The sequence below is a fragment of the Nannospalax galili genome, unplaced genomic scaffold, assembly GCF_000622305.1.
Source record: "Nannospalax galili isolate Female #2095 unplaced genomic scaffold, S.galili_v1.0 scaffold589, whole genome shotgun sequence".
Taxonomy (NCBI): domain Eukaryota; kingdom Metazoa; phylum Chordata; class Mammalia; order Rodentia; family Spalacidae; genus Nannospalax; species Nannospalax galili.
Genome location: NW_008360324.1, coordinates 2,227,933 through 2,240,471, shown reverse-complemented (window position 1 = coordinate 2,240,471; position 12,539 = coordinate 2,227,933). Strand labels below are relative to the sequence as shown.

The 12,539-nt window shown below is 47.4% G+C and overlaps 1 protein-coding gene across 1 annotated transcript in view; it reads right to left on the bottom strand.

Moving 5' to 3' along the window:
* Positions 1–6,549: 6,549 nt before the first annotated feature.
* The window catches only part of Lpar5 (lysophosphatidic acid receptor 5), an 8,615-nt gene continuing 2,625 nt past the window's right edge, over positions 6,550–12,539 (bottom strand). Inside the window, exons 2-3 of the mRNA XM_008825404.3 lie at positions 12,082–12,153; positions 6,550–8,206 (exon numbers count right to left, since the gene is read on the bottom strand). Of these exons, the coding sequence (XP_008823626.1) occupies positions 6,870–8,027 (1,158 nt within the window). The 5' untranslated portion in view covers positions 8,028–8,206; positions 12,082–12,153 and the 3' untranslated portion in view covers positions 6,550–6,869. The remainder of the gene's footprint in view (positions 8,207–12,081; positions 12,154–12,539) is intronic.

Sequence of the window (12,539 nt, the reverse complement as noted above, 5' to 3'; positions counted from 1 at the left end):
CCTCCCTGTCCCTCCTCCCTCCTGGGTCAGAGCTTTCCCTCCCGGGCTTGCGCAGCCCTCCTGCCCTGGGCCCCTCTCCCAGCCCCACTCTGTGCCTGCCTGGCCCTTACTTCCTCTCGAACCTTCTCCCTGGTCCATTCTCCACCGCTGGTCCTTCATTCTGATTTCCTCCTTTCGTGCACTTCTCCACCTCCATATTAATCCCTGGGATTGGACATCAAAGATTGGAGAGAGTGCCCCCAGAGGGCAGTGCGCCAGTCACTGCCCCAAGGCTGCCTGCTTGACCCAGCACCATAGAAACGTGCCCAGCCTGCCTATTGCTGGTTCCCCTGGCTCTAGTTCTGATCACTGGCGGGGCTCGTTTGGAAGACGATTCACCTAGGCAAGAGTTCACCTGGAGTCCTTGCTGTCTTCCAGAAGCAAGGGTATCGCAAGCATCCTCGAAGTCCTATTCAAGACCTTGGTGGGAAGAGCGCCTATTTGTGGGACAGCCTTTCAAATTTCATTGACGCTCACAACCACCCAATAAGTAGATACTATGAGCCCCATTTCACGGAGGTGCAAACAGAGGCTCAAAGGGGGTTAACAAGCCAAAGTCATATTGCTAAGAAGTGACAGCTGAAATTACTAGCCAGCTTTGTTTGATTCCAGAGTCCTTGAAACCTTTGACTTTCTCTAAACCCAGTATGAGAAACTTCCCTTTCCAGTTCTTAATTTAAGGGTTCCTATGGAAAGGACAGCATGTGAGAACTATCTTAGCCTTTGTTCCCTAGGGTCTCCTGAAAGAGTAGAGAAGGAAGGCCCATGTGAGTTTACCTCTCCTGTCCCAGTCTTCCATGGCAACCTTCCAGGTGGTAACCTTGCAAGACTTTCCTGTAAGAAGGAAGCATCTCTGTCCTGGTTCGAGAACCTTACTTCTGTCCTACTTCTGAGTTTGTCGTGTTTCAAGACAAGATTGCTACTATACTCCAACTCTTCTGGCCATCCTATAGGAGACTGACTTTGAGGAACTCCAGAACCAAGGGACCATCCCTTCCTGCTGAGTTGGTGGATGATCAAGAGCGCTGATTGTTGCATAAATGTTGAGTACATCTCAGACTTGGGGAGGGGTTTATGGCCAACCGCATGAAGTCTAAGACACCCTATCTATGTGTGCCATTGATGAAGGCAAGCTTCTGCTTCCTGAGCAGTCCATGAGGTGGGATCAATGCAATCGGAAACATAGATGAACCCAATTCTCAGTCCCTGTTCACGCACACTGTATCCAGCACAGGGGTCCAAGGGAAGAGGCAGGAACATGGGTAAGGGGATTAGGATCCTAGAGGAGGAAGATATGGGAAGAGCAAGGAGCACAGAGGTAATGGGGCAGATTCAGGGTGGGATGGCAGTTGAAATCCGGAGGCAAGGAAACTAAGGATAGATATAATGGAGCCAGGGAGTATTACGGGATGGCAAGGCTTTCAGCAGCCTGAAAGAGGAACATCTGGGGGATGGCACTGGCTGCATGTAACTAAGGGGACAGAGCAGGGTTGGGGGAAGGGCAAGTCTCCTAAGGCTGAGAAAGTGGGAGTTTGGGAAACAGCCACTTCCTAGCTGTGACCTTAAGACCTCACATTCTCCCAAGTGTTTCCTCTGTGAAGTGGGAATACTCATGTTCCCTAACTCAGAGGTCATTACAATAATTAAATAAGATGAGGCATCCTAGAAACTATGATGGTACCCACCTGTGACCCCAACACTTCAGAAACTGAGGCAGGAGGGTTGAGAACTCAAAGGCAGTCTGGGATACATAGCAAGAGCCTGCCTCAAAAAAGCGAAACAGCCAGGCTGATCCCAGCAGAACCAGGCAGATCTCTGTGAGTTCGAGGCCACCCTGGTCTACATAGTGAGTTCCAGGTCATCTGGAGCTACAGGGAGACCCTGTCTCAAAAAGATCAAAAAAAAAAAAAAAAAAAAAAAAAAAAAAAAGGAAAACAAAGTAAAAGGCACCAGAAACACTAAATTAAAATCCTTGTGTACAGAAATATTATTTATTGAGATGAGGTATTTGTTACCCAGTAGGCCTTGAACTCTCAATCCTCCTGCCTCAGTTTCCAAAGATGCTTGGGACTACAGGTGTGTGTTACAACAATGTTCTGTGGCCAGAATACTTCCATGGGGGGAGGGGGAACAGGGAACATTAAAAAAAAATGAGCTGGAAAGATGGCTCAGTGGTTAAGGACACTGGCTGTTCTTGCAGAAGACCTGGGTTTGAATTCCAGCACCCACATGGCAGCTAACAACTGTCCATAACTCCAGTTCCAGAGGATCCAACAGCCTCTTCTATCCTCCGAGGGCACTGCACGACACGGGTGCACTTACCTACCATGCAGGCAATACACACATACACATAAAAATAATAAATAAAATATAAAAAAAGAAACCTTAGTGCTAGCCCCCCCACACCATAATGGAGATTGAACCTGAGGCTTTAGCATGCTAGGCAAAACCTGTTCTCAGCCCTTTTTAAAATTTTGAGACGGCCTCAATTCAGTTGCCCATGCTGGCCTTGAACTCAAGATTCCCCTGCCTTAGCCTCCTGAGTAGCTGAGGTTACAGGCCTGGGCCACTACACCTGGCTAATGCTCTTGTTCTTTTACCTTCTACCTGAGATTTTCTCTTCCTCCTTGTGATTTTCCTAGTCCTTCCATGGGGCTGGCCCAGAGCATCAGTCAGGGCTCTGAGTTTCCCTCTTATGGTCACCTTCTTGCTGCTCACTCAGTAATTAATTGTGGAATTAAGGGAAAATAGCAAAGATTCAGTTGTTCTAAAATCTCCACAGTCTGCTACTTGCTAGGTTCAGTCCATTCTTCCTACCGGCAATATCTCTTTATTCTTGCTTCTCTTCTCATGATGGAGACCCTTCAGACACTGGAATGTGTGGAAACAGTCCTTCTGAGCTTTGACACCATAGGTGTCAGTCTGGAGACAACCCATTTCCATCTTTTTTTTTTTTTAATTTTTGGTCTTTTTGAAACAGGGTCTCCGTGTAGTCCCAGCTGTCCTGGAACTCACTATATAGACCAGGCTGGATTGCACTCAGAGATCTGCCTGCCTCTGCGTCCTGCTATGCCTTTTTGTTGTTGTTATTTTGTTGTTTGAAACAGGGTCTCACTATGCATCCTTGGCTGGCCTCAAACACAGAGATCCACCTGCCTCTGCCTCCCAAGTGCTGGGAATAAAGGCCTATACCACCATGCCTGGCTCTTCTACCCACTGCTTCCACAGGCCTTGACTACACTTCTCCCCAACTATTTAACAGTTTCCACAGCGTTCTTTCTCTTTTTTCAGTCTCTTCTTTTCCTGATTTCCCTACAGTTCTATCCTGTGAGCAAACCTCACTGGGCAGCCCTCAGGGACTTCCCATTACCCATTAAATTAACTGCTCCCACCTTCCCCTGCCTTCCTCTATCGTCTGTCTTTCATTATCATTATTGTTCACCCATTCTGTGGTCCCCACTAGAGAGTAAAAGTACTTCACAGCAAGGTCTGACTGTTCATTCAATGGATCTTTATTGAGTACTTCCTCTCTACGAGGCACTGTTCTAGATGTTAGTAGATATATCAATGAATCAAACAAAAATCCTTGCCCCTCCCATACAGCTTACATTCTATCTAGGGAGATGGGTGAGGGGCAGACAGACAATACACATAAAAATTAGAATAAATAAATAAGCAAGTTATACAATACGTTAGGCAATACATGTTATTTTACTTTAGAATTCACTTACATACCTGTGCATAAAAGAACTCAAATTTATTGTTATTTTTATTTTTACTTTTGGGTCTTTTTGAAACAGTGTTTCCCTGTAACCCCAGCTGGCCTAGAACTCACTATGTAGACCAGGCTGGCCTTGAACTTACAGAGATCCACCAGTCTCTGCCTCCCAAGTGCTGGTCTGCCTCTGCCTCCCGAGTGCTGAGATTAAAAACATGAGCCACCATGCCCAACTATGTTTTTATTTTTATTTATTTATTTTTGAGACAGTCTTTTGTGTCCCAGGCTGTGAACTTTGTAAACAGCTGAAGATGACCTTGAACTTCTGATTCTCTCACCTCCACTTCCAGAGTGCAGGAATTATAAGGCTATATCGCCACACTGGGTTTATCTGGTGCTGGGGTTTGAAACCAGAGCTTTGTGAATTCTAGGCAAGCACTCTACAATTTGAGCTACATCCACAGCCTCCCTCAAAGATTTTTTTTAAGAATTTAAAAAATATATTTACTATTTTTATTTTATGTATATGAGTGTATTACCTACATGTATGTGAGTGCACCCATGTCGTGCAATACCTCGGAGGTCAGAAGAGGGCGTCAGTTCCCCTGGAACTGGAGTTAAGGACGGTTCATAGCCGCCATGTGGGTGCCAGGAATCGAACCCAGGTCCTCTGCAAGAGCAGTCAGAGCTGTTAGCCACTGAGCCATCTCTCCAGCCCCAAGGAATTTTTAAAGATTATGATCAGTTCTATTTGAGTAAGGCAAAGCCCTGAGAGTCTCCTTGGGAGGTTTGGTGCAGCTTGTACCCTCCGGTTAAGACTTGTGACTACAAGTCTTGAATCCTGAGGATGAGGGGACACAAGACAGGTGCTAACCTGTAGGCCTTCTTGACAGCAGCTGATAGTTAAGGACCTGGTAGGAGGGCTAAATTCCACAGAGACTGAGAAAGGCTGGACTACTAGTCTAGCACAGAGGAATCTAGGTCAGGCCCCTGGTTTGGCCACCAGGGGTCATTTTACTACTGTAAATCATCAACTGGAGAGAGCATATAAAGACATACAAAGGCTTACTTAACTAAGATATGGGGAATCTCTCTATCTCTACCTTTCTCATGTATTGAGACACACAGGGACATAAGTGCATATAGGACACACACAACAGTGATTCTCAGTGTCACAGTGCCAACTCCACCAGCTGCCTCTACTTAGGTAAAGGGGGAAGGAAACCACATCGCTAGCTTCCAGCTTGCTAAGATGACAGGCTATTCCCTCCTGGCTGTGACAAAGTTCCTTTTTCTTTCCCCAGAGATGCCCCACCCTGGCCATATTTGTGCATCTGATTCCACAGGCATCCCCACCCCACCCCTCCGCACTGCTGCTCTGGTAAGCCCAAGATAATGTTACATTTGGTGCACAGTTCCTACCATACCCTCCAGAAAGCCCCAAGCCTTAAGGGCCACGATTAGCAACTAATTTGTTGATTAGTGCCCTCTTCCAAGAGTCATAAAAATAATGTCCTGGAGGAAGTTAGACGTGAACTCTCATACTTTAAAACAAGTACAATTCGCAGAGTGTGATCCAGGGACCAGATCTTTGAAGAAGTCAGTGAGGTCAAACTAGATTCATAATACTAAGATGTTGCTTGTTTTTTTCACTTTCATCTCTGAAGTATACAGGGAACTTTTAAAAGTTTCATGAAACATGATGAAATTACCATGCTCACAGCTAAATGGAATGCGTGCTTCCGTATTTCCACTTTTTAAAAACTTATTAGCGTTAATTTATTATACACTCAGTATCAAAAGAACAAAGAATAAGCAAGACTCCCTCAATTTCTACGGGCACAAAGGGATTTGAAACCCAAAAGCTTGAGAATTGATGCTTAACTTCAAACTATGTTCTTTAAAAGTCAGGGAGGGAGAAGAGAAAGGAAAAAGAGAGGAGAGGGGATAGGAAGGGGAGAGAGAGAGGAAGGAGGATTAGAAGGGGAAAAAAAGAGGGTAGGGAGGGAGTGAGGAGAGAGAATTAGTGCAGCGGCGGAGAGAGAAACAGGGAGGAGAGAGGAGAGAAGACACAGGGGTAGGGACGGGGAGAGAGAGGGAGGAACTGAGACTGAATATTAAAGATCTAGAATGGAGGAGGCCCTGAGAGTGATAGAGGGAAAAAGGATGACCTAGAAAAGGGACCAAGAACTATGAAGGGAAAGACTCAACCCACAGTTCTGCCCTGTCGCAACTACCTCATGCTGGGTGTTGGGCCTAAACTGTTACAAGTCAATAAATAAGAAGGAACCCAATTCTGTCCATATCAAATAAGCCTTTGTATTATGCCTCCCCCCTGAGCAGGGAACCTGGTGCTATGGTATCCATGGCCCTCAAATCAGCATAGATGTCAGCAGATGTGGGCTGGGATGCAATTCAATGGTAAAGCACTGGCCAAGCATGCTCAGGCACTGGGCTCTGGGTGCCATTCAACACTGAAGTTTGTATCTTGCTTTATTTTGGTTTTGGTATTTTTGTTATTCTTTTTGAAACAGGGTCTCCCTGTAGCCCCAGCTGCCCTGGAACTCACAGAGATCTACCTGCCTCTGTCTCCCGAGTGCTGGGATTAAAGGGATGTGCCACCACACCCAGATTTTATATTTTTTGAAACAGGGTCTCCCTGTAGTCCCAGCTGGCCTGGAAAACTATGTAGACCAGGTTTGGCCTCTATCTCACAGAGATCCACCTGCCTCTACCTCCGCATGCCACCACACCTGGCTTGCTTTGTTTTTAAAGTCAGCAAATGAATTTCTGTGTAGTTGATCCACTAAGGTCTGGGGCTCTTCAGCTCTCAGACTGATGATTTAAATCCAGGATATCCATCTTCTGTTCCATTTACCAGCTCTTAGCCATGGGCAGCCTCCTTGCATGGCTTCCTACACACTAAAGAGGAGTTCCTGTAATATCCACCAGGTTGAAGTTGTCACCAGCAGCACTTTCTTGCCTCTACCCTTGCTTCCACACGTGTTCCCTTCTGCGCACTAGAGCTGGCATTGCCTCAGGAGTCCAAGTGCCTAGCCCACCTCTCTGAAATGCACACTTCTAAGCCTGTCACACTATGCTCCCATGAGCTTCAGAGGGCCGTATCGTGGGGGCACTGGTTAAAAGGGGTTCCAGGATGAGGGGGGTGGAGTAGACCTTGACTGGTGGCATCATGCCCAGTGGTTTGAGTGGACTCTGAAGGTGCTTCGGTGAGCGCTCCTCTAGTCCCGTTAGTGGCCAAAGTTCTGGCACGGAGCGGAGTCCCCAGGTTGCGAAGGGTGTTGCGGAAACCCTCGGCGCTGAAGTAGTACACCAGCGGATCCAGCACGCAGTTGGCGCTGGCCAGCAGCACCACCACCATCAGCACCCCGCGCACCTGCTCTCGGGCCCCCTGGCTGGCCATCACCAGTCCTGCCCGCAGCAGCCCGTACACAGCCAGCGTGGCGTTGTACGGCACGAAGCACAGCAGGAAGATGACGAGGTTGGCCAGCAGGAGGCGCACGGTCTTCTGTCGCTGATGGCTCTGCGTGGCGTCGGGCCTCCCCAGTGTCCAGAAGACCCGGCACGACGAGTAGACCACGGCCGCCAGAGGCAGCAGAAAGCCCAGCGTCTCCGCCAGCAGCAGGAGCGGCAGCAGCCGGCCCTTCCACAGCCCATCGCTGAAACTTTCGAAACACAGGTGCACCGTGATGTTCTGGTACCTGCAGGGCGAGGGCCTGTGCACGCGGGCAGTGGGCACGGCAAACACCAGGATGAGCGCCCACACGCCCAGGCAGAGCCGCCACGCCACGCGGGACCGCCGCAGGTGGCGCAGTCGCAGCGGGTGCACGATGGCCACGTAGCGGTCTATGTTGATGAGCATCAGGAAGATGCAGCTGCCGTACATGTTCATCTGGAAGATGGCGCCCGACATCTGGCACAGGAAGTCAGGGAAGGGCCAGTGGTGCCTTGCATAGTAGGAGAGGCGCAAAGGCAGCGACAGGGTAAAGAGCAAGTCGCTGGCCGCCAGGTTGCACATGTACACGCTCACTACCGACTGTATGCGCAGCACCCGGAGGAAGACCCAGAGGGCCAGGGCGTTGAGTGGGATCCCGGCCGTCAACACCAGGCTGTAGACCACCATGTGCAGATGATGGGTGCTCTGATAGTCAGGGCACGGGATCTCAGAGCTGTTGGTAGAAGAGGCGTTGGCTGAGGAGTTGGCAAACATGGTGCCAATATGTGTAGAGAAGCTAGACTGAGGCATCATGGGGCACACCAAGGTCTGAGCATGGCTTACCTCCAGGGTGGTACCCTGGAGGCTCTCCAGAGTCTGACCAAAAGTAAGCAGAGGCAGAGCATTGGGCGTGTGTGGCCTACGGCTTCAGGGGCAGATGACTGCTAAGGGCTGGAAGACTTTGATGTCACAACTTCATCCTCAGTGGAGACCTGGAATTGGAAGGCAATCAAAAGTGAAAGTTGGCCGGGTGTGGTGGCTCTGGCCTTTAATCCCAGCACATGGGAGGCAGAGGCAGGTGGATCTTTGTGAGTTCGAGGCCAGCCTGGTCTACATAGTGAGTTCTAAAAAAAAAAAAAAAAAAAAAAAAAAAAAAAAAAAAAAGTGAAAGTTATGCTCACAGAAAGGCAGTCACAGATGCTTGGCTCAACTGACTGGCCTGGGTCTCAGCCTCAAGGCTTTCTTGACCCCATCTTTCCCTTTCCTTCTACCAGAATGGCTCCCTTTTTTCTTCTTCTTTTCAAAAAAAAATTTTTTTTTAATTTTTTATGTTATGAGTACATTTGCCTGCATGTTTATAAGTGTAATACCTGTGGAGGTCAGAAGAGGGCATGGGATTCCACTGGAAGGGGAGTTTCAGAAGGTTGTTAGCTGCCCTGGGGGTGCTGGGAATCAAACCTAGGTCCTCTGTAAGAGCAGCAAGTGTTCTTAACCACTGAGCTATCTCTCCAGCCCCTCTTTTTCTTTTTCTTTCTTTTTTTCTTTTTTTTTTATCTTTTTGAGACAGGGTCTCCCTGTACCCCCAGCTGTCCTGGAACTCACTATGTAGACCAGGCTGGCCTTGAACTCACAGATATCCATCTGCCTCTGCCTCCCAAGTGCTGGGATTAAAGGAGCACCACCATGCATGGCCCCAGAATGGCTTTTTTTTAAAAGTTATTATTTTTATTTTACATTGTCTGCATGTATGTAAGTGTACCTATGTTGTGCAATGCTCACAGAGGTCGGAAGAGGACATGGGATTCCCCTGGAACTGGAGTTGAATGCTGTTAGTCACCATGTGGGTGCTAGGAACCAAACCTGGGTCCTCTGCAAGAGCAGTCAGTGCTCTTAACCACTGAGCCACCTCTCCAGTCCCCAAAATAGCTTCTTATAGCTCCTATCTATTGTCAAATGCCCAGGTCCTGCAGTCATGGATTCCAAACTGTCTAGGTATATGTACTAGCTTTGCCACTTGCCTAGCCACATGACCTCAAAGAAGTTATTCTTTCTGAGCCTTATCTGGGTGCATGGGAATAGTCTTTACTTCAAAAGGCTGTTTGGACATTAAATAAGATAATGCACATTAAATGCTTAGATTTCAGTTCTAAGAACCCTCCCTCCCTCCCTCCTTAGATGCTTACTGCATCTTTAGAAGGTTCCAGGGAGTCTACAGCAGTGAATAAAACAAAGGCCTTGCCCCACCTGCTTCCATTCCATTAGAGGGAGACTAACAACAACAACAACAACAACAAAGAAAGCAAACAAATAAGTCTGACAAGTTTTGAGAAGTGCTATGGAGCACCTCCCCTGGGCCAGGGCCTGGGTTAGCTCCCCATTATCTGAGGAATAAAGTTCACACTCTCAAGTCCAGTACAAACTCCCAGCCTTGGTCATTACATCCACCTTTCCCCTTGTGGGCTGGGTTTGGTCAGCGAGACCCAGCTGAGTTCAGCTTGATTGACTTAACCCTCTATTCCTTCATCTATAAAATGGGAATAAGAATGTATTGATGCATTCCAAGGCAATTACCACCAGCTTTGGGCAGAAACACATTAACAGCACTTTGATATTTCTGTCAGAGAGGTGGGAGAAGACACTAAGGGCTGAGTTTTCCAAGATGCTCTCCGAGAGAGGCTACTTCGAGGTCTTTCAGAGGGGTTCTGTTACACGGGTACACTATGGGGTGGTAGTGAGGGCTCATAGAGGATGCTAGGCTTGGAGAGGCAGAGGTAGGCTGGGAAGTACACCTTAGGCTACTGGGAAAAGTATATAGCAATTGCAGTCATGCAAAGTCAGCATACCAAAGATACACCACAGGACAAGACACAAGTCTTAGGATCCTACTCCCTCACTTGCAAGAGGCCTGTGATGGTTTGAATGATAATGTCCTCCATAGGCTCCAAGTATTTGGACATTCTCTACCCAGATGGTGGTGCTGTTTTGGGAGGTTTTAGAAGGTATGGCCATCCTGGAGGAAGCACGTCACTGGGGGTGGGCTTAGAGAGTCCTTAAGCCTTGACAGATCGCCAGTTGCTCTCCTGCTTCCTGTGCCTGCGTGATGTGAGAGCTTCACTTCAGCTGCTCCTGTTCCCACCACCTCCAGCAACCATGCCTCCCTGCCATGATGGACTGTAATTGCCCTGGAACCGTAAGCTCAAATAAACCCTTCCTTCGATAAATTACTTGGGTCAGTGTTTCTATCACAGCAACAGAAAAGTGACTAATACAAGGCCCCAGAAGCTACCTCTCCATCCCTACCTCATACACAATTTATTATTTATTATTGAACGAAATCTCCCAGAAAACTGCAGCTTAAAACTGAATATTCTACAAAGGTTGATCAGTTGATTAGAATTTCAATGACTGTAGAGACTTTGGATTGTTGCAGGTTCAGAGCCTAATTACCATTTATATTGGGACATCTTTAGCCCCCTAAATAGCCACTCCTTGCCCATCCTTGTTTCTGACTTAACATCTTGTGACTGGCACAAAAATCTTTTGAAATGTATTAACTTAGCAAACCACCAACTGCCACTAACCAAAGGCTGTCATCAGATAGCACATGAGGCCTATAGCTGAGATTTTTCTTTTGCTGTATCTGCCTACTTAATGTTTCCACAATGTATTTGAAAAGTGTCTTGATTTATGACTTTTCTTTGTTCTGTTAGTACACAAACTTCACGAAACTGCTTCCATACTGGAACATGGAATTTGGGGTAACCTGAATCTGTATTCTCCAGCCATGGAGAAATGGCTCAGTAGTAAAGAGCACTGGATGTTCTCACAGAGGACCTGGGTTCAGTCCCCAGCACCCACATGGCAAATAACAACCATCTATAACTCCAGTTCCAGGGATCCAATGCCCTCTTCTGACCTTCACAGTCATTGCACAACATACATGCAGGTAATACACTCATACATATAAAATATAAGTAAACAAATAAATGGTGTGGTGGCACAGGCCTGTAATTCCAAAGACTGAGGCAAGGCTATATCCTGGCTATATAGTGAAAGAAATCCTCTTTCAAAAACCATATAGGGCACCTGGCATGGTGGTACATGCCTTTAATCCCAGCACTCGGGAGGCAGAGGCAGGTGGATTTTTGTGAGTTCAAGGCCAGCCTGGTCTACATAGTGAGTTCCAGGACAGCTGGGGCTACAAGGAGACCCTGTCTCAAAAAGACAAAAAAAAAAAAAAAAAAAAAAACCATATAGGGCAGGATGGTTCAGTAGGTGGAGGCACCTACAACTGGGTCTGACCACCTAAATGCAATCCCTGGGACCTGCATGGCAGAAGGAAGAGAGCTGGTACCCACCAGTTGTCATTTGACTGCCACACCAGAGCTATGCTACACACACACACACACACACACACATACACAATGTAACTAAAAAACAAAACACTTATTTACATTGTATTAGTTGTAAATTACAAGTAATCTAATTTGGGGAGAGAGGAAGCCCACACAGGGTCTCAGGTAGCCCAGACTACTCTCAAACTATGTAGCCAAGAGTGGTCTTGAACTTCTACTTCTCCAGCCTTCATCTCCCAAATACTGGGATTACAGCCATGCAGCATCTGACCTGGTTTTAGAGAAAGATAATTTAAAGTACATATGTCAAAATGTATCAGATCTATGAATTCTGGTGTCTGAGAAGGTCTGGGTACCAACCGCCCTCCCCAGATACCAAAACATGACTAATTCCACATGGGATGTAAACATGCTGAGAAGCAAAAACCAGGCTCATTTCTATACAGGACCCCACCCCCACGCCATGTTTCTTTGCTCCTCTCACAGCAAGCCGGTGCTAATTCTGCACATACCTTTTGCTCTCAGGCCTCTTCCTTTTCATTGGTGTTTCTTCAACTTGGAATATCCTTCCTTCCATTCTCCACCTGGCAAACACAGTCATTTTACAGGATGCTGTGAATCCTTTCCTGCTTCTGCCTTCCTCAGCGGGGCAGATGTGATGTAGCCCCTTCCCCTTGTCCTCCCCAGGGTGTGGGGTGCACAGCTACCTTAGCTGTTCTTGTGTTCTCAGCCCCTCCCATTAGACTGTGAGCTCAGTGAAGGAGGAATTGTGTGTGGACTGTGGCTCACGCCACCATGTGGGTGCTAGGAACTGAACCTGAGTCTCTGCAAGAGCAACCAGTGCTCTTAATGAACCATCTCTCCAGCCCTGGCTCATTTATCTTTGCAGTCTCAATATCTGCTCTAGTACAAGTGGAGTGGGAAATAAGAGTTGTCATTGACGGTCACCATACCCCAGGTATGTTATATA